The sequence below is a fragment of the Scardinius erythrophthalmus genome (genome assembly GCF_964197995.2).
Source record: "Scardinius erythrophthalmus genome assembly, chromosome: 3".
NCBI classification, from domain to species: Eukaryota; Metazoa; Chordata; class Actinopteri; order Cypriniformes; family Leuciscidae; genus Scardinius; species Scardinius erythrophthalmus.
The window spans coordinates 5481791-5506670 of NC_138223.1; the positions used below are offsets into that span (position 1 = coordinate 5481791).

General features: G+C 37.3%; 2 protein-coding genes across 4 annotated transcripts; one reads left to right on the forward strand and one right to left on the reverse strand.

Moving 5' to 3' along the window:
• The first annotated feature begins 294 nt into the window (after positions 1 to 294).
• LOC308688546 (uncharacterized protein) lies at positions 295 to 11191 on the forward strand. 2 transcript variants are annotated; one of them, XM_081361679.1, is made up of 18 exons: positions 295 to 2801; positions 3161 to 3278; positions 3550 to 3642; positions 3774 to 3984; positions 4319 to 4488; positions 4584 to 4682; positions 5054 to 5286; positions 5374 to 5552; positions 5640 to 5733; positions 5879 to 6223; positions 6437 to 6554; positions 6630 to 6721; positions 6824 to 6941; positions 7219 to 7335; positions 7948 to 8139; positions 8365 to 8517; positions 9192 to 9394; positions 9543 to 11191. In XM_081361679.1, the coding sequence occupies exons 1-17, from the start codon at positions 2700 to 2702 to the stop codon at positions 9392 to 9394; spliced, it is 2637 nt and encodes an 878-aa protein (XP_081217805.1). In that variant the 5' UTR covers positions 295 to 2699; the 3' UTR covers positions 9543 to 11191. The 2 variants fall into 2 exon arrangements, with proteins under 2 accessions (XP_081217805.1, XP_081217806.1); XM_081361680.1 differs by having other exon boundaries at positions 9198 to 9394.
• A 4247-nt stretch (positions 11192 to 15438) lies between these two features.
• LOC308688841 (uncharacterized protein) lies at positions 15439 to 24039 on the reverse strand. Of its 2 annotated transcripts, XM_081362247.1 has the most exons (9): positions 23355 to 24039; positions 22348 to 22827; positions 21276 to 21441; positions 20028 to 20510; positions 19105 to 19149; positions 17178 to 17219; positions 16205 to 16272; positions 15883 to 15926; positions 15439 to 15627 (listed from the first exon to the last, which is right to left on the reverse strand). In XM_081362247.1, the coding sequence occupies exons 2-9, from the start codon at positions 22558 to 22560 to the stop codon at positions 15564 to 15566; spliced, it is 1125 nt and encodes a 374-aa protein (XP_081218373.1). In that variant the 5' UTR covers positions 22561 to 22827; positions 23355 to 24039; the 3' UTR covers positions 15439 to 15563. The 2 variants fall into 2 exon arrangements, with proteins under 2 accessions (XP_081218373.1, XP_081218374.1); XM_081362248.1 differs by lacking the exon at positions 16205 to 16272 and having other exon boundaries at positions 15545 to 15627.
• Between the last annotated feature and the right edge of the window lie 841 nt (positions 24040 to 24880).

The window sequence follows — 24880 nt, forward strand, 5'->3', positions numbered from 1 at the left end:
ACTCAGCACGACTTTCAATCTAATGTATTTCAATTGGACGTATTTTTCGTGCTTGCACCACGTTTTTCTTTCGAGAGCACAGTATTGTTTTTTCTCAATTGTTATTATTTTGCAGACTTTAAGGGCTACATTACACAACATTTAATCAGGTGGTTTTAATCATCTCTGTATTGTATTCGGTAGGTTACTCAAAAACAAATTGATTCGTGTCTATGGGCACGAATTTCCTTCTTTTTTTCGTGTCACTCAGCACGACTTTCAATCTAATGTATTTCAATGGGGCGTATGCACCACGTCTTTCTTTCGAGAGCACACTATTGTTTTTTTCTCAAATGTTTGGCTATTCCTTTTGCAAACTTTAAGGGCTACATTACTCAACATTTAATCAGGAGATTTTAATCCTCGTTGTATTGTATTCGGTACGCTACTCAGCACAAATTGATTCGTGTCCATAGGCACGAATTTCCTTCCTTTTTTCGTGTCACTCAGCACGACTTTCAATCTAATGTATTTCAATGGGACATATTTTTCGTGCTTGCACCACGTTTTTCTTTCGAGAGCACAGTAGGCTATAGTTTTTTCTCAATTGTTATTAATTTTGCAGACTTTAAGGGCTACATTACACAACATTTAATCAGGTGATTTTAATTCTCGTTTTTATTACTTTATATTCGGTATAGGCTACTCAACATGAATCTATTGATTCGTGTCCCTAGGCACGAATTTCCTTCTTTTTTTCGTGTCACTCAGCACGACTTTCAATCTAATGTATTTCAAAGGGACGTATTTTTCGTGCCTGCACCACGTCTTTCTTTGCAACATGGTCTCACCCCTATTCGTCACATAGGCTCAGCATAGGCTATGCCGTTTGGTCATTTCCCCCTCACGTCCAAAGCCGACGTTGAGGGTACCCCCTATTCGTCACTTGACAACGGAGAGGGTCGTCCGATAGATTTGAGTGCAAATCACTCATCTTTGAATTTTGAACTTTTATTATTTTCCTAAACCTAACTCTTTTTCCTCTCTTTTTATATAATTTTGGGCTACATTAAAATTACATAATTACAAGACGGTATATTTTCTATTTGCTTAAAACATTCCTTCATTTAGGTGGGATATTTTATAATTTTCGATCACATATTGTGGTAATTTCCCCCTCACGTCCATAAGCCGACGTTGAGGGTAGCTAGCTGAAACCCTTTTCTAAATCGGTAATATCACGATTTTTCCTCTTTTTTATATTATTGTGGACTACATTAAAACGACATAATTGCAGGACTGCATATTTGCTGTAGGCTTAAAACATGCCTTAATTTATTGTGGGATATTTTATAATTGTCGATGTTATTTCAAATTGCAATGGCTTATAGTGAGCCTACTTTTCTTTTTTTTCTGCGCCCCAAAAAAGAAAAAAGAAAAAAAGAATAGCCTACTTTTATAGAACTTTCATCTCAATACTGTTTATGCAGTTGTAATAAATTAATTATATAGCCTACTGCAGAAATGTTTATATTACTTTATATGGACATATCCTTTCGCAAAGAGATGGATGTATTCTGGGAAGTGATATGTGTTTAAATGTAATGGCTACATACTCGTTTTTCCTTCACTTGGACATTTATGCTGACCCCTTTAAAATTGAGCACGGATATAAAATATTAAGACTGTACTTTTAATTATGATTGATATTTTGGCGCAATTTTGTGCAACACGTCACTGTGTGCGACCATCGCAGAAACCATTGCCCAGCGCGATTCCACCACGGTAAGTCGCTTACAACAGTCTAATAAGCAAGATGAATTCATAAGCATTATTTACACGTCCAAAATGAAGAAAATTACGAGTTAAAAAAAAAAAAAACATGTTCTAAGCCTAGATATATAGCTGTAGATGTATATATACAAAATAAAATTATGAGTAACGTTAGCCTATTTCCACATAAAAAAAACATGTTGTGATATATATATCATGTCCACATGATGTAGTCCACATATATTTTGGACGTGTAACTGCTTATTGAGAATTTATTGGGGGAATAGTAATTGGGGACATTTAGATGATGTGATTTTCTCTCGATCATCGTGGTTCACACTCAACGTCACTGTAATGTGTTAGTAATAACAATATTATCACTTGGTCTAACGTTATACTGCACATAACGCTGCCTTTATGGCGAACCCCAGGCACATGTTACGCGCCTTTAAAAAAAAATGTTAACTTACGCGACTTTTAACAGTAGCACAGGAAATAGAAACAACGTGAATCTGTATTTATTTATCCTAAGCATTTACAAGAAAATGGGAATCACTCACTATTAGGGTACACTTTTTAAATCTTATATCAACAACACTACATAATTAACATTTTCTGTTGTTCTCCATGCAGATCCTGTCAAACATATCACCTGTCGAACCTATCCGAACCTGATTTTCAAAACCCAAAGGCACTTTTAAGAGCCAACCTCTATCTCTTCATTATTTTCTATATCTTACATCCTCTCTTTCATCCTCAATCTTTATCTATCTCACAGTCTTTATCTATTGCTCTTTCTTTCCTCCCTGTCTGTCTTTGTCTAGCACTACTTGTCTGTCTTACCCATCTTTGTCAGTCTGTCTGTTTGTATCTGACTGTCTGTCTGTCTGTCTGTATCTGACTGTCTGTCTGTATCTGACTGTCTGTCTGTATCTGACTGCATTGCAATGGCCACCAAGCATAAACTTGATTCAAAGGATCCCCACTACCAAGAGGGGAGACGCATGGCTCTGGAGCTGAAACATGAACACATTCTAGCTGAAGCCAAGGTTAGAGTTTTTGTACACCTCAATCATTTTATAAAAACAAACATAAATTAAAGTAAAACGTGATGAGGAATATGTAAGAATGATGAGTGCAGAAGATTTTATACAGGTATATTGCATGATGCATCCTGCCATGTTCTGTGACGTGTTAATAAGGGAATATAATAATAATAATAGTAGTATATGCAGTTCCATCCCTCTGAGTTACAGAGACTTGGAGAATCTATTCCAAGGCTCATTTAAGCTGTTCAACACCTTACTAACACACTATGTTGTGTTTTCCTTTCACAAGTTACCTGCCTTTTGGTTACCGTACTTTTATCAACATCAGTCTTACAAGAAATATTCACTCCAATACACAGAGAGCAGCTGATGAGAGGAAACGTGTACGAGACCCTCCACACACCTCTAAAAGGGACTCTGTAGGACGTGGTAAGCCGAGGGGGAGGCGAGGAGGGCGACGCCATGCCTCCGCTACAGGTTATATCTGAATTATTTGACATTTGTAGGAGGAATTTACAATGATAATGTTGGACCAACTCAAATTAGAACACTGTAATTGTTTATTGAGAGTTTAAGATATTCAAATAACTAAAAAAACATTAGTGACACTATTGTAGAAGACACTACCAAGTACTTAACAAAAATATGTCTGATTTCATAAATTGTTTAGTATATAGTTTGAAAAGAAGAACAAGAATAGAGTGTGATAGCCTAACTTGTTCTTATTCTTCTATGTGCTGTTTTACAGCCACATACCCCACGGTTGAGGGCTCCCTGTCATCCAGTGTGGAGGTTCCACTTACTGCAATCTCAACAAAACTAAATCCTCAAGGGGAATTTGGTAATTCACAGTGATTAATTTAAGCTTGCACAGTATAAAAAAAGTGTTCATTCTAATACTGATCAGTTGACTTTTAATTGTTCCTTATCTAAATTATCCCTTACCGCTTTATTTTTGGATTTTCTTTACAGAAAAAAATATGGAGAGGCTCTCTGATATTTTGGCGTCATGTCCTTCTGCTGCTCAGCCTCAAAGTAGCTCTGCATCATCATGGTCTTTTCGGCAGCAGAAAGCCTCTGAGCGCTGGAAAGAAGCAAGACCATACCACCTAAAATGCCTTATTTCAATAGAGGCTGTTGGTCATCCCCTGTGTTGCCTTTGCAACGAGCCTGCTGTTATTAGGTTGGTTTTCATTAATATCAAACTTCAATTACCCAGGGTAGGTTTGCAGAGTGCCCTGCTTTATAGGCTAAGATGCATGTCTTTTGGGATGGGAGAAGACTTAGATACCCAGATGAAAAACACATTAATGAGAAAAGTACATCTAGGACCTTCTTGCTGTGAGGTGACAGTGCTAAACACTGAGGCACTATGCAATCCTATACAATAAAATCAAACCTAGTAAAAGGTAAATAGCTTAAATAGAGTGTACAGTACTTTATATGAGTTATTCATATAACATATAATAATGTATTATATTATAATATTAATTTTATATATATAATTTTCTCCTTAGGTGCAGGGAGTGTCTTCCTGAGGAGTGGTTCTGTGGGGACTGTGATGTATTGCATCACAAAAAACATCCACTCCACAACAGGGAATGCATGATTCGTGGTTTTTTTGAAGCCATTCCTCCGACCACATGCATCATTAAAGGGGAGGATGGATATTGCACCCATGAGCAAGGTACGTTCTCACGAAAGCTTTAATTTTGCTGTTCAATGTGTGTCTGCAGACAGTTACAGATAATCTAAATGATTGGTTTTCCTTCTTTTTGCCAGCTTGCATTTTGCCAACTGTGAAGGTGCCAGACTGCTCCTGTGGAGGCACAAACTTCACTGTGTTACCAGGCAAACCAGTGATTTTAATTACCATCAATGGTAAAAAAAATAAAATAAAAATATATATATATATATATATTGTAGATGTGATGTTTTTCACACTATTGTGCTGTGGCATTGTGCTTACAATTGCAGAAGTGACAGAAATATGGAATAGCACATGGTAATGTTATTAACTGAAACAAAGACAGATGTTTTTTTTTTTTTTTTTGTCCTAGCATCTTTCCAGCATGATGTCCAATCAACACAGCAGTGTGGAATTTAGTGAATTTGAAAATATAAATGTGGGATTATAGGAACTTGCGCAATGTCTCTTAACCATTCACAATGTGCATAATGAACTAAGTGTTGTAAAATTAAGTATGTGGTAAATGTGTATTATATTTTTAATTATTTTTTTTTGTTCCAAGGGCGTTTTGACTTGCATCAGCCATTGTATGAATGTCAAACATGCCAGCAGCAGTGGACCCCTGACTTTAAAGACCTCCTAAGAAGTGGATATTGGCCAGCCTCCGTCACCAATTCCACACTTTATACACTGGACCTCTTGAGCTCCTTTCAGGAACTCAAGATCATCTCTCCGGGATTCTCCAGACAAGCCTTCGCAAAGCTGCTGGAACATCGCACTAAGTGTGGAGGAAGAGTAAGTGTAAATGTTATTACCATTTTATAAAAAAAATTCCATAAGCAGACAATATCAAAATACTATTTCATTCTATATATTTTCCAGTCTGGATCTATCAACGGCGATGCACTGCAGCGTAGCTTCTTAGAGCTTTCGTATGCATCATTTGAGGAAGACCAGCTCTGCTGTAGTGCTCCTTTCACCTGCCCAGCCTGCACACCAGAAATGTTGGCTGTTTCAGCAGATGGAAACAGAAAGCTATATCGCTTTCGCCGAAACGGAAGGTGATCTTTCTTCCAGTCTTTTTATTGATTTATTTTCTTACTTCATATATTTCATGAATGGATTTTCTATTTTTCTTTCTTCCTCAGCTCTGATGATCCTGGCTTTTTTGAGGGGCTCTTTGTGGCTGAAGACAGCGCGGTGTCTAGATTTGTCGACACCATACAGAAAGCAGTGAAAAATGCAAGTTGACAAAATAGTTGTTACAATAATAAACGTAACCCCCACTTCAATTACTCCTGCATATCAATTACAAAATCAAAATGCCATATATTGAATGACACCATTGCTTTTATTTGATTTGTCGTGTTTGTTTTGTGTTTCATAGACACAGGGAAGAGGCACATGTGGGGACTCCCAGTGGACAGCAGCGAGGGAAACTTCAAGGAGGGCTTCAAAATTGGATGAAGAGGGGATGGAGGTTGCTGTGTGTCGCCATGGGTTCCTTTTGAAAGCCCTTAATATGTACAGGGGGGAGATATTTGCCTACCCTCTGTACCTTCAGAAGGAGCTCATGCCAGCCAAGGCACAATTCTTCGCAATGGACGTGGCATGCAAATACTGGCCATACCTGGAGAAAGTTGCTAGTGTCCTTCCTGCTCTTCAGGAACTGACCACTATGAAACCCTTTCTCAGTGTAATGCATGCTCGAGCCCATGCTACTAAGTGTGAGGTGTGTATAATATTTTGGCATCTTATGTACATTTGTAATATTTACAAGCACATTAATAATATTAAATATAAGTTAAGCTACACTATGTTATCTTGTGTTTTTGCATAACCATTTCTTGCATGGAATGTAATGCCCTTTGATGCAAATTGTGGTTTGTGATATTGGGCTATATAAATAAAATTAAATTGAATTTCTTCCACCCTTTACTAACAGATTAATTGGAGTGGCAGGAACCAGGAAGGAGCAGGGACTACCGCTGGTGAGGAGGTGGAGCAAGTGAACAGCTACCTCTCACGTTGTGCCCTGACGACCAAATATATGTCCAAAGCAGGTGACCGGAGTTTGCAATATTCTTGTAAAAAATTTTTAGATTGATCATCATAACCTCATTATTTGCTTTCAACAGCACGGGTGGACATGCTTACGTTGCATGCAATGGGGTGGAACGAGAAAAAAAATATCTCTTTACATCAGGCACTTTCCACAAGATATGTGAAGGTAAGTCTCATATTAATTGTTTTGTGTGTCCTTTTGTTGTGTTTACTTGGCCTGTTGTTAATCAAGTTTTAATCCTTATTATTGTATAACACTGTTCATCAGACTTGTCAGAGACTCCATGATGAGACTGCAAGGCTAGCTGACCTAAAAACAGAGCTAGATTGCACAGATGAAGTGGTGTCACAGTGGCTATCTGATGTAAAGGAATGGGCAGCTGGTGGTAAGCATGACCAGATAAAAGAAACAACAAACATCCCTTTCTACAATCTAAATTTTATGTTTGATATTAAAGAGCAGCAAAAAATAGTAGGTTGATCATCATCTAATGTGATGCCACATTTATGATGTCAGGTTTATTAGTATATTCCAGTTTCCTGCAGGAAGTGCACATACAAAGTTTAAATAAGTTTGATTAAAAGGTTTTACATGAAATTCAAGCAGAGAAACGGTTCTGTGTTGTTTTAACAGTGAATTTGCTTTCGTTATATCTTCTACAGAGACACCTGATACATCTCGTGCCAGTCAAGGCACCACACACAGAGGACTTCAGCAGTCAATTGAGGGGCTCTACCTTAGTGTGAGGCACCGGAAGCGAACCCTCTACCGTCAGAATGGTATAACTATATAATATAATATAATAGGTTGATAAGTTCAGGCTACTGTATGCATCCTACTCCACCAACATGGAATTAGCAAATAAGTGTAGTAGCACAGTTCAGCTCAATCGTTGAATTCTGTTCTTTAAATGACCAGTCTGTAGGATTTAGTGGTAGGAATTAGTGGCATCTATCAGTGAGGTTTGACGATTGCAACCAGCTTCCCTCACCTCTATCTTTCCAAGCTACGGTAGCCGACGAGAAAATGTGAGAGGTACTATCTAGTGTTTGTTTGTCCGTTGTGGGCTACTGTAGGAACATGGAGGTGCAACATAGAGGCCTCCGTGGAAGGGGAACGTATTTAGATAAAAAACTGCCAATTCTAAATTAATTAATGCACAATTATTATTTTCAGGCAATCATGAAAATCATGCAAATAGATTCCCCCCTAAATGTTACACCTTGGACAATTTGTTTCCCATGTCAGTCTACATTATAATTTTCACATACTGTATTTCATTATGTTTTCAATAACTGCAGCTTTGCTTTTCAATTTTTTGGTGCTATAATTTTTTTATTGTTGAAGAGTTCTGTCAAAAACCTCTGCCTCTGTACTTCATGTCTTTCTAGACAGCAGCAAGTTTCGCCATCGCCTTCGAAGGAAGCTGGCAGAAGACAAAAAACTCCTTCTTCAGGAGATACAGAAATACAATGATCTTGTACTAGAATCGGCAACAAACATTGACGTAGCTGTGGTGGAGCATTCCCTAACTGGAGAGAGTACTGTGTCTCAAATATGGCCGTGGGAGGTTCATGGCAGTGGTATGTCTGTTTGTAGATGCTTCACAGGAATTTATTTACAGTTCTGCTTTATAGAGTATACTGAACTAAGGCATGCATGTTACATATTGAGTGTTGTAATATTAATTTAGTTTAATGGTGTATTTTCAGTTTTCTTATGTATCGATTTGATTAAAAAAAAGTCAATGTTTGCAGTGATTATGCAAGATTGTCTCATGGATACATGTAACTGTTATTGATTCTTAGCAAATATTTCGATCAAGAAACGAGTGCACGACCAAGTGATGTTAACAAGGCGACTGCATGAGGAAACAAGCGTTTTGGTGTTGGAGATGGCACAACACTGCACGTGGTTGCAGAGCCTGGCAATGGTTCTCAAGAACAAGTTGGCTGAGGAGGGTAAGTTTAATTAAAACCCTGTCCATCTAATGTGTTTAAAAAAAACATACAAAAAAACACATCAGTCACAGAACTTGGATGGAGTAGAACGGTTATGGCTCTCTTTGCCGTGGTCCTTTGGGATATACATAAAATGGGGATTACAATTGTTACTGTAGCTATGGTAACAAGTCAGTAAGGTTGTAAAGATTGATGCTTGAAAGATGTGCAGATATGTTGTATTATGGCTGTTACTTGAAAGCGTAAATGAACAAAAGAATTTTGACCATTGTAATTTGTGTCCTGATATGTTACATGGGGTTAGCATAACATCAAGATTAATCTTATTATTATTTCCTCCAGTCAACATAGAAAACCTTGATGGTCAGGAACTAACACAATGTGTTACTTCAGCATAACTGTAGTGAAGAAGAAAACTGTTAACTTAAAACAGCTATCAGACATGGGCACAAAACGCTTATATGCTGCTTTGGGCCTCCCTCCATAAAGTCATCTCAGTGAGCCGTCATGTTGCCTCAAGTCGTTTTATACAGAAGCTAGCCTGGTCCCATGTCAGCGATACACATAAAAATGGCAACCATCCTGCTATGTAGATTTTAATAGGTTAGTTCTTTGGCCTTATTGAATAATCTTAACATAGTTTGTCTTTAATGTAATCTCTTTTGTATTTTGAGACGTAGACAAGGGAAATGAGGGACTTTGCTGTCTCTTAAGAAGAAGACTGTCAGAGGTGTCAGAAAGGTTCCAAGTGGTCCTCCAACAGTATAAGACTGCCTTAGGTCCTGAGGCCTCTGTCCTTCTACATGTTGAAGAGGAAGATCAAAGTGGCCTCAGTAGTCCAGACACCAGTGAGGATGAAGAGGAAAACACAATTTAGGTCATTTATTTATTTATTAATATGTATGTTTGTTAGTTTTTGGAATAACCCCCTAATACTGTTATTCTTAGTAATTTATTTGTGTATTTTATTTATGCTAAAACAGCTGAAATTCAGCCTCTTATTATTGTTTTCTGTATTTCCCCAGATGGAAGCTGAACGAAGGACTGTGTTGAAGGAAATGGACTTGCCCTATATCTGTGTATTATTAGTATGCTGATTTACCTCATCAAAATCTGTGTGCATTATATCTTGTTGAAAATTCAAACTGTAGGTGCGTCCCAATTCGCATACTATCCATCCTAAATAGCATTCGAAAATAGAATTAGTACGTCCCAAATCGTTGAAATGAGTGTTCCAAATATACCCGGATGGTCTACTATTTCCGGTCAGAATCCGAAGTGCAGATCGATGCACACTATAACGGCTAATATTGCCCACAACCCATCGCGCGTTGGACGAGGATTCGGTTAGAACTACAAACACGAGTGAAAAGTGTTAAAAAACTACAGACATGGAGGACGCGTGAATCCAGCGGTTATGTAGAGAGGTTTAGATAAAGGGGTTAGAGTGATTAATTATCAGTATCTAACCTGACGAAAATGTATTTATTCAGTGTTGTCTACATTATATTGCATCTGCAGATGCATTGTGGACTTTTGTAAAGATACGTTTTAGCCATTAACTTTTACATCATTATATTCAAATTGCAAACACATGAGGAGAGTCTCCGCATGAAAGACCCACGACTGGCAGATCAACGTGCAACTACATTTCTCTCCGAAACGGTAGAAAATAAAATTAGATTGAATGGAGAATTTTAACAAGATGATTGACAGGGCAGTTAACGGTGACATGATGCACGCGACAGATCTGTCCATTAAGATGACAAAGTAGTATGTCCCAAAGCTAGTATGTCCTAAATTTAGTAAGCACATTGCACAGTTCAATGAAGATGCACAAACCTACCAGTATAGGTGCACCAATCTTAGCCAAAAATGTCAACTTAGCATGTATGATATTACCAGATGTAATTACTGGGCTCACATGATATTTGGGTAGTGTATTCATACTCTTTTAAGAGAGACTCCCCTTGATTGTGGTGACCCTGTGACCTTTCCTTTTGCACCAACATCAGGCCAAACTTTTGACTTGCATACAACAAATGTTATGAACCAATTTTTGTATTTTGCTGAGCAATGAATCATGTCATTTTTGTTGACCTCATGACATTCCCTGTAGCACAACCATTAGACCAGAATGTAAAATTTGACATTGTATTTGATATTGTCTAATTGTGCAGATTGCCATGAAATCTTGTAAGCACATGATGACTTTGGTGACCTCATGACCATTCCTTTATCATCACATTTAGGCCATGATGTAAAAACTCATTCTTGATTACTTGCATTTCTCCACATTTACTTATTCTGCGGTGCAGCAGCAGTGTCTGTGTCTGTCTATGTCATTTTTTTTTTCAGAGGCTGCCTATGGATCGCTATTTGATTGAGTGTATTATACTGTAGGATATAACTGTTGTGTAATTTTATATTACTGCACAGATGCATTATAGTATGTAACAGAAAAATACACTGTTTTTTTGTTATGATTATTCTTTATTGTATATTATTACAGATGACTTGATTCTCTTTTCTGCTGGAGCTTTTCAAGTGAACTTAACCTCACAGTCCAGTGTTTTTTAAATACAGCCTTATGGCTTGTTTGACAAATATGCATTTGGTGTATTTTCAGTAGTATTGTTGTAAAAGACAAGAAATAAAGTATTTCCAAAGATGAGCATTTTATGTTTTTTTCTTTTTCATCCATTATTATTGAAAAATAAGATTTTATATTTTTATGGTTGATAAAAGTCAATAGCTGGAGAAAAAAAACATCACGTATTTATATGTGGAATTTTTTTTAATTTAACATCACACTGCATTATTAATTCATTACTTTAATGCATGTCTTTTTACTTATTTTCAAACCAACCTGGCTTGTAATTAAACAAGATCGATCTAGTATAATAAGTAATGTGTATCTAAGGTGTGTTAAGGCATGTTACAGTTTTACTCGATTGCTGAAACACTAACCCTAACCCTAAAATTTCAAAACCATAACACCATTCATCAAAAAGCACACCCTTTTCCCCAAACTATAAACACTATTCCCCAGTTTTGACACATGAGTAAGATTTCTTGAACTTTCACTGCAAAACTTTACACACATATCCCTTCATTTATCATTGCCGTACACAATGTTGTAATTTAGAAAGCACTAGCATTCAGCACAGCTTCAGCTCAATTAGCACACAATCACCCAGGAGGAAACACAAAGAGTCAAAACTGGTCACACAGCAATCGAGAACCTTCAATATATCGATGAAAGGGATAAGATGAGAGGGGGAGGAGAAGGGGGAGGGCAAAAAGACAAGCAGTCTCAGATGAGATTTGTGCCTTTTTAGTTGACCATGTTCTTGTCCATGGTAGGCTATGACTAAGGAGGCTGGGCGACGAGTACAGCCAAACTTGAGAGTCACTTCACCGTCGCTTCCATTACAGTTTTTCTCAATTGTTTACACACAAATACTGGTACTTGAGACACAATGAGCACAACATGTAACGCATTCACGAACCCCCTGAACCAATTCTGCGAAACTACAAGGACAATTCCTGCTTTACACTCAAATTGCAGTTCTAAAACCATTTTCAAAACACTACACACAATTCTCTGCTTATGGCACAATTTTCATGCAGAAAATCTCTTGTTTTCACAAGGAACACACTGCCATTCAAATATGCACACTGACTCTTCATATGGGCAAACACCCGTCACACAGTTTTACAATTAACAATCAGAGCTTTAGCATAAAAGAGCAACAGGTCAGCTCTTCAATGGGGCAATGGATGCCAACATTTTTTACTGTAAATGTACACAGGCAATTCTTCTGTTGTTTTGTATGTAGACAACTCTATGTACAACTTTTTAATTGGTTGGGATGTACACTGTGTACATTGTTTTTGTGGGAACAATAAAATGTATTTGTTACCGTGTATTTGTGTGTTCTGAGTATAAAAACAATATTCTCAGATATTTTACAACATTTATGTATGTACTGTCTGTAGTAAGTGTAACACTGAACAAGAAAATACCTAAGTCATTATGATGGATGGAGAAGAAGTGTTTTCCATTCATCATAGTGTTTTACACTGAACACATCAGTGTTCAACTGGTTCTTATAAATGTCTATTCATATGATGGTTTGTGTGTGTCATTTGAAAACAAAATACCATTTTGAGAAGAAATAACATTGTTTTGAATGTAAAGTTTCATTTTGCAGGAGAATTGAGGGGTTTTGCCCATTGTGTGTGTGTTTTTTGATTTGTGTGTAGAGTTCTGAGAATATGAGGCATGCTTTCAGAAAATGTGTGTAAACAATCAAGAAAAACTGTATCAGAAACTTCAGGGAGGAAAAAAGGTACAGTAGGGGTCAGACTGCTCTCTACTGTAACTTTTGAGTGCTGTACTCTGTGCTGTGACTACACATACTGTACATGTATGGTGGCTGTTGCACTATACTACTTTAATGAAAAGAAATGCATCAAATTGCCTCACATACAGATATATGCTTCCATTTTATAAAAAGGATGCATTATCAGTGCTTCTAATTTTGTAGGACACGATGGATTGGAAGAAGTCTGCCTGCACATTTCATTTCATGCGTCCCAGGGGATTTTACCCCCAATGACTGGTTAGGACCAAAGATGGGATGCTGGAGCAGAATCATCTTTATTGGTGTTATTTGGTGTATTGTTTTGTATTAAGGAATGAAAAAAAAAAAATTTTTGTTGTGTTTGAATTTTTGAATTTTTGAATTTTTGTTGTGTTCATCATGTGAAAACGTTTTTGAAGGAGAGAACCACAACCAACATCGCTTGCGTATTACCGCATTAGTTTTTGTAGTATTGGTTTGCATGTAGCCTATCTCACCAGTGTGTATTGTAGAGTGTGTTTGTTTTTGAGATTCTACATGGCTCCTAAAAAAACTACAGTTTGTGTATATAGTGATAGTAATGATCAAAATAAAAAAAAATCGCTAGGATCTCAGGTCATTAAGTATATTTAACTGATATTGTAGTTGTAGGACAACCATCAGGGCCATCTCCAATGTACGCTATTTATAAACTACAATTCCCACAAGAGACGCGCCATAGAACTTCTTACAAAGTGTACAAATCAGCCACCATACTTGTAGTTCTTCTGGTTTCCCGACCAGGGTTATAAAAATGTGTCTTTACTATTATATATATCAAGAAACATACATTATATAGCCAAAACATACATTATGCTGCATTTAGATGATCAGGGTGAAACAAAATCGCCAGGATTTAACATCTGTGGTTTTAGCTGGTAGGCTATAGGCTGTAGCCTACAGTAGAAATGAATTCGAGTTTGTCGGCGGGAGTTTAGTCCTTCAAAGAGCGACCTTTAATTTTTTATTATTATTATTTAATTATGGCCTCCACGTGTTTGTTTTGCCCCCTGCCCTGATGAATGTAATAAACTGCTGTGTATAAATATGTCAGCATTAGGAGACAAAATGTGCGATATACTGTCCAGATCAAGACCTTCACAATAAATCAATATTTGTCTTTTAACTAGTGACAAAAACTGTTCTATTCTAGAAGCTAAAATCATGGTGATCCATGTATCTTTATAATTAAATCAGTGTGTGTGTGTGTGTGTGAGAGAGAGAGAGAGAGAGAGAGAGAGAGAGAGAGAGAGAGAGAGAGAGAGAGAGAGAGAGAGAGAGATCACGTGTGTGAGAGAGATCAAAGTGTGACAGATGGAACTGGTACTTCAGCCAACAAGCGGCTCCGCACAGTTCTATGCTTTATCTTTTGAAATATATAAAACCATTTATTTTATTTGGATTAAATATGCATGTTTTTTTCATCAGATTTACCAATTGTTATAATTTGTTTGTGCTGGTCAATTATGAACAATAGATAAAACTGAACTGCAAGCAAAAACTTGGGGCCGAGGGGTCACTGTTTCAAATATTTGAGGGGCTCCTCCCCAAACAAATGTAACCTCACTCCAATTTTTTTATAAAACTTGAAGGCCCTGATTAAATTATATATAGGCTACATTTTCATTTAAAAAGAATCCACTTGTAAAGTTAAACAAATTCCACATATAAATATACTCAATGAAGGTTGTTTCTTTTGTCTCAACCACATCATCATATTGTTTTGAATTTGATGTATGGAAAAGTAAAAACAAAAATTATCATCTTTTGCAAGTGTTATCATAGTGTATTTGTGGTCTTTCACAAAAATATAAGTGAAAATACACCAAATGCTTATGTATTGCTTTATTACTCACAAGAGGCTTAAAGGGTGATCAAACAAATTTATTGACAAGGTGCATGACAAGTAGAAACTATATAGTCTTTGGCAATTGGAACACATCGAAACATCGTTCTTTTAAAGGTGTACTGTAGAGAAATGCATGATATGAAGAGGGATATCCCCTACATGGAGCCGACACTGGTGGTGGTGAAGGGGTGAGTAGCAATGCTGAGATCTGGATGAATGTGGAGCTCTTCTCCTGATGAGCACAGCGGAGGGACCTATGACACGATTGGCTCAAGAGGGTTGAGAAGAAAATACATTTGGTTTAAGACGTAAAACGCCCAGTCAGCTGATGAGTTTGGAGTAGAAGAGAGTGAGAGAGAATGTAAAAGATATAAAGTAATGAGTGAGTATAAAGAAGGTCAGTCTTATTTGTTGAACTTCATATTTAAGCTTCATGTCAAACAAGCCATAAGGCTGTATTTCTTAACAGTGCACAGTGAGGTTAAGTGAACTTTGAAAAGCACAGACAACAGAACATGAAATCAAGTTACGCGTCAACTGTAATAAAATAAAAGTGCAATGTATAATCATGAAATATGAAAACATGCTTTTGAATAACATCTGAAGAAGAAAATTCAGTTGGATTAAGTACATTTCTAGTACAGCCCTCTCGAGATTAAACTCCAGGTCACATTCTTGGAGATTTTCACCTTTTCATTACTACAGAAAGATGAGATACGACTTCAAATGCAAAACAGAAACAATTGAATAAATACGCTGAAACCAAAATGGAGTTCAAAACATACATTTTATTTATTTTCATTATTTCGGAGAGAATCCTTTGGCTGCCAGGACTGGGCCCACTGCTCACCACTAAAAACAGAAGGGAATTTTTAGGGAATAACAGTTTAATTTTCCATCTATGAAGGACCACCACCTTCATGCATGCATTAATGGTGGTGGTCCTTCATAGATGGAAAATGAAACTGTTATAGTTCTGTAATGATGTGTGCTTTACACTTGTTATAATGCTTGTTTAATCTGAAACAGAACGGATTAATAGAAAAAGTATTGTAGCCAACCCCCCTATCTCTAATTCATAAAGCAGAAGAACAGAGAAATACTTACCATACTGGACAGGGCTCCCAGTCAACCAACATTTCTGCTTTGCCCTATCAAGAAAAATAAATAAATAATTCCATTCTTAGCATAAGGCTATTATGTCTGGTTATAGGCACTGAGTTTCATTGATACAATGGGTCATTATTTTCAGTAGACACTCCTTTCTAAACTGTAATTCAAAAAAGACCAAACACATAAAAAGCATCTACCTAACAATTATGGTATGTATACTGTAATATGTATTTGCCAACTCACAAGGAAGTTTCTAAATCCTATATTGCACTCTGCATACTGCCTACACTCTGCAGTTCCTTTATGACTGTCTAACCTTTCTCACTCTTTCTCTTACTACACTCCTGATGGGGAAAGCCTCTAGGCGAGTGTGGTAGGAGCAATCTGTGAACAAAAACACGTTTCAAATACTTATTAGTTAGTTTAGGAACAAAATAAACACAACTATGAAGACTTACAACTATGAATCACTTTGTGATTTTCTAGGCTGATATGGCTAGGAACTATACTCTCATTCCTGCGTAATAATCAAGAAACTTTGCTGCCGTACCATGAGTCCAGCAGACGTAATGATATGACGCAGCGCCTGAAAATAGTCCCCAGCTCGGTAGACTAGGGTCGACCATTTTCAGGCGCTGCTACATATTACTGTATTTTGACTGTACAACTATGGGGGAGTTGTAAAATGAGCCTATTTCCAAAAAAAGTGGAGTATCCCTTTAAGTAGGGAGCAGACTTGCAAGGATGACAACAAGTGATGTTTATCACTAATCAAAACATGTACCATGGAACCAAATCACTAATTTCCAATGTGGTATGCTTGCTTGAATAACCATACTACTGCTAAGCCACAGCTCACAACTGAGAATACTCCACTGCTGCTGCTTCTACTACTACAATGCATTTTGGTCAAATTAGACTAATTAAGCCTGTTGGATTTTATAGGTTGTCAATTGTACTAATCTCACTATTACTATTATGTACTACTATTATTATTATTATTATTATTATTACTATTCTATATCTATTATGAATAATCATGGTTATGTGTGCTACGCTGGACTAGCTGGACTGGTCAAGACATTTACATATTGTTGCCCTGTTGCGGGTCGCTAAGTCGCTTTGGATAAAAGCTTTTGCTAAATGATTAAATAAATAAATAAAATTTTGACTAATTGTCTGTTTTAAGTAGTTAAAAAAAAGCAATGGAACTATAGCAAATAAACCGGGGTAAAAGTTGCAATGTATAGCAAAGTATCAATCATTGCATTTACATGCAATGCACTTACTCTTTTGTGACCTTTTCCTTTCCGGCATATGCCTTGGTCCCCCTGTGAGAAAAAACAAAAAACAAAAAAACACATTTACATTAATTAGACAAAATGCACTTTGTAATGTCTTTTCAACATAAATATGTGTCCCTGACTCCCTGGTGTGTCTAGAGAGTAGAGACCCCTGAAATATGGAAAAAGACCATCCTCTATTTCAGTTAATGTGTCTGCAAACACGCTGTTTATATTTGGCTCCACATTTTACATGACATGCAGGCTGAGGCTCATTAGAATAGTAATCATAGTAGGCTTATAGAATACTCCATCTAAAACGACTCGTTTCAGACAGGGTCTGCATAAAGGACCAGTTCAAGATAAATAAGGATTTTTTTTTAAGGATAATGCAAAGCTACTCTAGTGGACTATCAGAACAAAAATATAGAACTGGAAATTAGCATAATAGGTCCCCTTTAAATTCTATTTGCGTAATTCATTTATTTACTTAAAGGGTTAGTTCACCCAAATATGAAAATTCTGTCAGTAATTACTCACCCTCATGTTGTTCTTCCAACCCCGTAAGACCTTCGTTCATCTTCGGATCACAAATTAAGATATTTTTGATTAAATCTGAGAGCTGGATCACATTTCCATAGGCTACTAAGGGATTGAAACTTGCTGGCCCAGAAAATGTATTAAAGAGATTGTTAATATAGTCCAAGTGACTCCAGTTGCTCAATCTTAAAGGAGTCATAACCTGTAATTTTCACTTTTCCACGAGAATCAATGTATGTTATGATTGCCTAACGATTATACACTGGCCGGGAAGCCGATATTTAAAAGTGAAGCGTTTGTTTACCCCAGGATTCATCAACCAGCAAGCGTGCACGCGCACTCAAATACGAGATTTTAATTTCAGCCCCGACTTGACGTCATGACGGGGCAGGATATACCATATATGGACACCGCAGACCTATGCCGCGGGAAGCCTGCCCTGCCCCTTACCCCCTCATATTCAATTCAGTCGCGAAAGATGCAGAAACGTAGTGCACACGTGAGTTGCTCTGTTGTTGACTGCCAGAATCAACATGTAAATGTGTTTTCTCTACCAAGAACGGACCTAGCTATCAGGGACCAGTGGATTAAATTCATTTTTAATGACGCGGTTCCTACAACCCTTCCCACTGGCTTAACGTTTGGTGTCTGTGCTAACTAAACATTTTACGCCGGAATCCTTCACAAATTTGGGGCAATATCAGGCGAAGTTGGCATCGAAGCTCGGGAAAAAGGGGCCATTTTCAACAATCAGAGACTTGCCTGCAATTGAAACGGTAAAGGCCCGTTCACACCAAGCACGATAACTATAAAGATAACGATAAAGATAACTATATATGTGTCCACACCAGCGACCGATAACGGACTTTTTATTCTAAGCACGCGCGCGCCCGGATGATCCAGATCCATTTTAAATGCGCGAGACCTTTAAATTAGAATGGATTCTGATTGGCTGTCAGTGTTTTATCGTTCGACAGCTGGAAAAAAATCGTTCTGAAAGTGATCCCTATGATATCGTTCCTCATATCTTTATCGTTATAGTTGTGGTGTGAACTCTGTTATTCTTTAATATGGAGAACGATTTTTAGAATTATATCTTTATCGTTATCTTTATAGTTATCATCCTTGGTGTGAACGGGCCTTAAGACTGTGTTTTTATTGCTCTACTGTGTGTAACAAACAGCAGCTAACTGCTAATGTGGCTATTGTATGCTAGCGGGAGTATTAGCTTCGAGGTAAACATGAATGTTGGAACAACATGAGGGAGAGTAATTACTGACAGAATTTTCATTTTTGGGTGAACTAACCCTTTAAGAGAATCTGCTTGACTAATGAGCTATGGTAACAGTTATCAGAACCACCAATAATTACCCAACAAACATTATTTACATACCTGACTTTTTCTTTTTGCGACTTGCAACTGTGCCCCTGGCTGACCCTGTGAAGACAGCAATGGGTTTGGAGAAAGAAAATTACTCATATACCAAATAAATCTTTAACTTATTATTTAAAATACTGAAAGACCACAACGTCGCACAAGTGTGGCAGTACATGTATTAATAGGTGTAAAGTACATGTAGTCTTATTGCGATTGAATTAAGGTTGCTCCATTTACTCCACGTGTTTCACTTTCTCGCTTATGTCCATCCTGTTTGTGATAATCCTAATTTGTTTCAACAAGAGCTGATCCTTCGCTGACTTGATCAAGGAACGCAAGGGGTGGGAAAATGGTGGTGTGGTTGTGAGCATGAAATGTGCTCATCAAATTTCATAGCAATCTGATAAATTGAGATATGTTGCCTTCAAGTTTAGTGTGCATGGGACACTGACATTCCCAATTATTTTGAATATTCAAATTATCCTAATATCTTTAATCTTTAATTTTGGCCAAGTAATTTCAGCATTCGATTAGTAGCATTTTTTTTTACTTTTAGATTTATAATAGACTCACAAAATTCCTTCCAAAAGCCCTAGTACAGAATCGGATAGACCATCTAATTATGTAATATCAGATCAACTTTTCTAGCAGATTATCCATGGAAAATGAGAACCTTGTGAGTTTTAATTTATCAACCAGCAAAAAAGTTATAGCATGGTGTGTTTGAGTTCATTTCCCCTACTTGACATCATGCATCCTGCATTGTGACTATTTCACATGCACACATTGCAATGTCGATGCTGAAAAGAGCCCTAACCTGCATCAAGCTCTATGGGGGAAATAAACTGGAAGTCAAGTAAATTCAAGGTAACCCATTGGTCAAACACTTTAGGCCTTTACAAATATAAACTGTAACTCTTTAAATTTGTTCTAATTACCTTGCCCCTCCATTGGGCTCGTCTGCTCCACCTGCCCCTCCACAGGGCTCGTCTGCTCCACCTGCCCCTCCACAGGGCTCGTCTGCTCCACCTGCCCCTCCACAGGGCTCGTCTGCTCCACCTGCCCCTCCACAGGGCTCGTCTGCTCCACCTGCCCCTCCACGGGGCTCGTCTGCTCCACCTGCCCCTCCACGGGGCTCGCCTGCTCCACCTGCCCCTCCACGGGGCTCGCCTGCTCCACCTGCCCCTCCACGGGGCTCGCCTGCTCCACCTGCCCCTCCACGGGGCTCGCCTGCTCCACCTGCCCCTCCACGGGGCTCGCCTGCTCCACCTGCCCCTCCACGGGGCTCGCCTGATCCACCTGCCCCTCCACGGGGCTCGCCTGCTCACCTTCTTCCGGTTGCTTGTTCTCCAATGGGTCACAGGGTGTGAGATGCAGCGTAATCAGCTGATCATCATTGCCACTGGAATCCTGGGTCCAACCTGTGCAAGTTAAACAAGTGTTGTGTTTTGCTTATTTAAAACATAGAGGTTAACCATAAGCTTGATCTGTACCTGTTTTAAGTTTTAATCTGTTTGAATCATATAGGCCTAGTCCAAATTTTGCCCAACCAGATTTGAAGGCACTTTTGATTGCAGGAGAACTATTGAGTGTCAACTGGATGTATTAGATATCTGCAATATATTTGATTGATTTCCAATGACTATAACCAATACAATATATCTTTAAGTCGGGAAAATAAAACCCAAACTGCTCATAATATCTATTCAAAAAATGACAAGTATAATGTTTGTTTACAGTCTGGGTTATGCCTCAAAGTTAGTAGCAGTGTAAGTTTTTGGTGTATCCAGCCAACATTTGATTGTTTTCTTTTTCTTTGTGTTATTTCTGGTAATGCTCTACATTTTAGCGCCGTCCTTGATATTGTTTTATTGAATATATATATATATATATATATATATATATATATATATATATATATATATATATATATATATATATATATATATATATATATATATATATATATATATATATATATATATATATATATTATCATTTAATTCATTGACCCAGTAACCAAAACGTGTCTTTGCGAATTTCATGTGTTCAATTAGTATGTCCAGATTTTTGTGATTTACAAAAAATTAAGCTCAATGTTAAATCTCCTTTAAGATAATAAAATCTTTTGCGCTCTCAACACAAATTGTGAACTGTGACTTTAAGATACAGTGCATGCATCTCACCTTCACAAAGGTATTCATAAAATGAACCTATCTTCTGAAGGTAGTCCTGGGCATAGGCGGAGAGGGTGCAGCGAGGGGTTAATATTTCACACTTCATTTCTTTTTTTTTGGTCTCCTTTCCAAGAAGCAGAACTGGCTTGTATCCAATGGCATGGAGTTTCTCAAGCTGCAATGACAACATTGTGTATTTTTGCTGTTTAATGAAATAGAAAAACAACATAAAAAATAACTAGGAATATTAATTATTAAGAAAATATAACATTATTAATGACAGCATCCAGGTTACTGCCATTCAGGATTTTTAACCTAATAGTGAGTTTTGCTTTTGTAAAACCAAGTATGTGCAAACAGGAAGGCTCATACAGTAGAAGCAAAAAAAACAAATATATATAGAAAATAAGGTTAAAATATAACTTTTTGTAATATTAGGAGCTTGGGTTTTGCACCTACGTTGATAAGATTATGTAGCCATTGTGCAACTGGACAATGACAATCTAAAGATTTATTTTAAAAAGGCAGAACCTTAGTGATAACATGACCAAATGGGTGAATGCTGCACATATTTACAGTAGACACGTGCACATTGTTGTTTTGAGTAGTACAGTATAGTTCATTTGTTATTTCTCATCCACTCGATAAGAAAGTTTGATTATTATATTGCAATTCTGTCACAATACATGCCTGTATTTGTTATGAACTCAAGAATTCCTGAGTATCAATTATATTTGCTGTGTGTTCAAATTTTGCTCTGGTAGATCATTAAGGTCTGTGATGTGTTATGGTGAAGATGTGTTTACTTTAGGGTATTAGCCTACCACTAAAATAAAAACTAAAAATCACAATTACATCTACCTTCAAATTTGATAGTTAAATTGTACTTTTAAATTAGTTCTGATGACACAGGGAGGACAAAGTATCATTAGAAAAAAATAATTTAACTTTATCTATATTGGCAAAAAATACTGTCTTTCTGACCTTGCGCTGGCATGCTCACTTAATAACAAATGGTACCACTGAATGTACTTCCTAGATGATCTGGAAAGTTTAATGTCATGTATGAAATTGTACGTACCAGGATATTGGCTTCATCCTTGATGGATGCAATGTTGTGGTTTTTCTTACGACCAACCACCCATTCATCTCGCTTCTCATCAAACCTCTGAAGCTTCTTCTTGAGGCGCTGCTTCTGAGGTTGCTCCTTTTTACAGTGTGAACAGACCTTTTGTGCACAAAATAAAATGCCCTGACAAAAAGGGCAGTTCTTTTTTGTAGACCCCCCCGGCATTATAACAGTCAGATACAGACAGACAGACAGACAGACAGACAGACAAAGATGGATAAGAGACAAGTAGACAAAGACAGACAGAGAGAAAAGAACGAGCAATAGATAAAGACTGTGAGATAGATGGAGAGAGAAATATAGATATTGAGAACAGAGAGAATGTGAGATATAGAAAATAAAGAAGAGATTGAGGTTGGCTCTTAAAAGTGCCTTTGGGTTTTGAAATCAGGTGTGGCTATAGGTTCGGACAGGTGATGTGTTTGACAGGATCTGCATGGAGAACAACAGAAAATGTTGATTATGTAGTGTTTATGTACCCTATTAATGACCCTAATAGTGAGTGATTCCCATTTTCTTATAAATACTTAAAATAAATAAATACAGATTCACGTTGCTCCTATTTCCTGTGCGCGTAATTTTTTTTTAAAGGCGCGCGCGCGTAACATGTGCCTGGGGTTCGACATCCCAGATTAAAAGGCAGCGTTATGTGCAGTATAAGTTTAGACCAAGTGATAATATTGTTATTACTGACACATTACAGTGACACTGTGGGTGAACCACGATGATCGAGAGAAAATTACATATTTTAGATAACTAACGTTAGAGTTAGCATGTTGAAGTTGGCTATCCATTTAGCAAGCCTAATTTCACAGGATTTTTTTCTGATAATGAGCAAACCTTGGACGGGCTTTAATTCGTTGCCCTAACGTGTAAATCATGTGAATCTAATATGGCAAATGCATCAATTATTTATAGCAAAACGTGATCGTTACGTACGAATGAGCCTAGCAACTTACCTGGAAAGTGGTTTGAGCGCAATGAGAAATCACTGAAGAAATCACCCAATTACAGGGCGGGCTGGCTCCGTCTCCATAGCAACGGAAGCTGATGATCATGGGTAATACTGGAAACAAATAAAACTGATGGCCATAACACATAGTATTGTTGAATTATCAAGCACACTTTCGCGTGTGTGTTGAAAAAAGATGAGGATATCATTAAAAGAGAATCGGTGGCGGGTCCTCAGTTTTATCTGTCGTCATCCATAGTAACGGTCGATAAGGCTCGTGGGAAATGTAGTTACTGTTAGATTTGACACGCCAAACCGATGGAAAACCGGTATTTTTCAGCAAAGAAACAGGAATATTTAGAAGCAATAGCCGTAACTCAACTTTGCACTCGCATTCAGGAATAATATACATATTTTTTTAATGTAAGGAAGCACTGACGATGGTTTACAATGTTGAGTAGCCTACCGATTATAATTTAAAAAGCAATAAAACAAGGATTAAAATCTCCTGATTAAATGATGGGCAAAGTAGCCCCTAAAGTTTTCTAAATGAATCACAAAAAAAAATAAAAATAACAATACTGTGTTTTGAAAGAAAAACGTGGTGCAGGCACGAAAAAGACGTCCCATTGAAATACATTAGATTGAAAGTCGTGCTGAGTGACACGAAAAAAGGAAGGAAATTCGTGCCCATGGACACGAATCAATTTGTGTTGAGTAGCCTATACCGAATATAAAGTAATAAAAACGAGGATTGAAATCACCTGATTAAATGTTGAGTAATGTAGCCCTTAAAGTCTGCAAAATTAATAACAATTGAGAAAAAACAATAGCCTACCGTGCTCTCGAAAAAAAACGTGGTGCAGGCACGAAAAATACGTCCCATTGAAATACATTAGATTGAAAGTCGTGCTGAGTGACACGAAAAAAAGAAGGAAATTCGTGCCTATGAACACGAATCAATAGATTCATGTTGAGTAGCCTATACCGAATATAAAGCAATAAAAACGAGGATTAAAATCACCTGATTAAATGTTGTGTAATGTAGCCCTTAAAGTCTGCAAAATTAATAACAATTGAGAAAAAACAATACGGTGCTCTCGAAAAAAAAACGTGGTGCAGGCACGAAAAATACGTCCCATTGAAATACATTGGATTGAAAGTCGTGCTGAATGACACGAAAAAAAGAAGAAAATTTGAGCCCATGGACACTAATAAATAGATTCATGTTGAGTAGCCTATACCGAATATAAAGCAATAAAAACAAGGATTAAAATCTCCTGATTAAATGTTGTGTAATGTAGCCCTTAAAGTTGGCAAAATGAATACCAATTGAGAAAAAACAACTCTCGAAAGAAAAACGTGGTGCAAGCACGAAAAATACGCCCCATTGAAATACATTAGATTGAAAGTCGTGCTGAGTGACACGAAAAAAATGAAATGCCTTTGGACACGAATAAATTCGTGTTGAGTAGCCTACCGAATAGGCTACAATACAACGAGGATTAAAATCTCCTGATTAAATGTTGAGCA

Excerpts from the sequence above, each read along its gene's own strand:
- LOC308688841 (XM_081362247.1), bottom strand. The coding sequence starts at position 22,560 with ATGCCGGGGGGGTCTACAAAAAAGAACTGCCCTTTTTGTCAGGGCATT. Across the intron at positions 17,220-19,104 it reads TCGCAAAAAGAAAAAGTCAG|GGGGACCAAGGCATATGCCG; the intron begins GTATGTAAATAA and ends TTTTTCTCACAG. Across the intron at positions 15,628-15,882 it reads TGGGAGCCCTGTCCAGTATG|TGGTGAGCAGTGGGCCCAGT; the intron begins GTAAGTATTTCT and ends TTCTGTTTTTAG.
- LOC308688546 (XM_081361679.1), top strand. The coding sequence starts at position 2,700 with ATGGCCACCAAGCATAAACTTGATTCAAAGGATCCCCACTACCAAGAG. Across the intron at positions 6,722-6,823 it reads TTTCCACAAGATATGTGAAG|ACTTGTCAGAGACTCCATGA; the intron begins GTAAGTCTCATA and ends ACTGTTCATCAG. Across the intron at positions 8,140-8,364 it reads GTGGGAGGTTCATGGCAGTG|CAAATATTTCGATCAAGAAA; the intron begins GTATGTCTGTTT and ends ATTGATTCTTAG.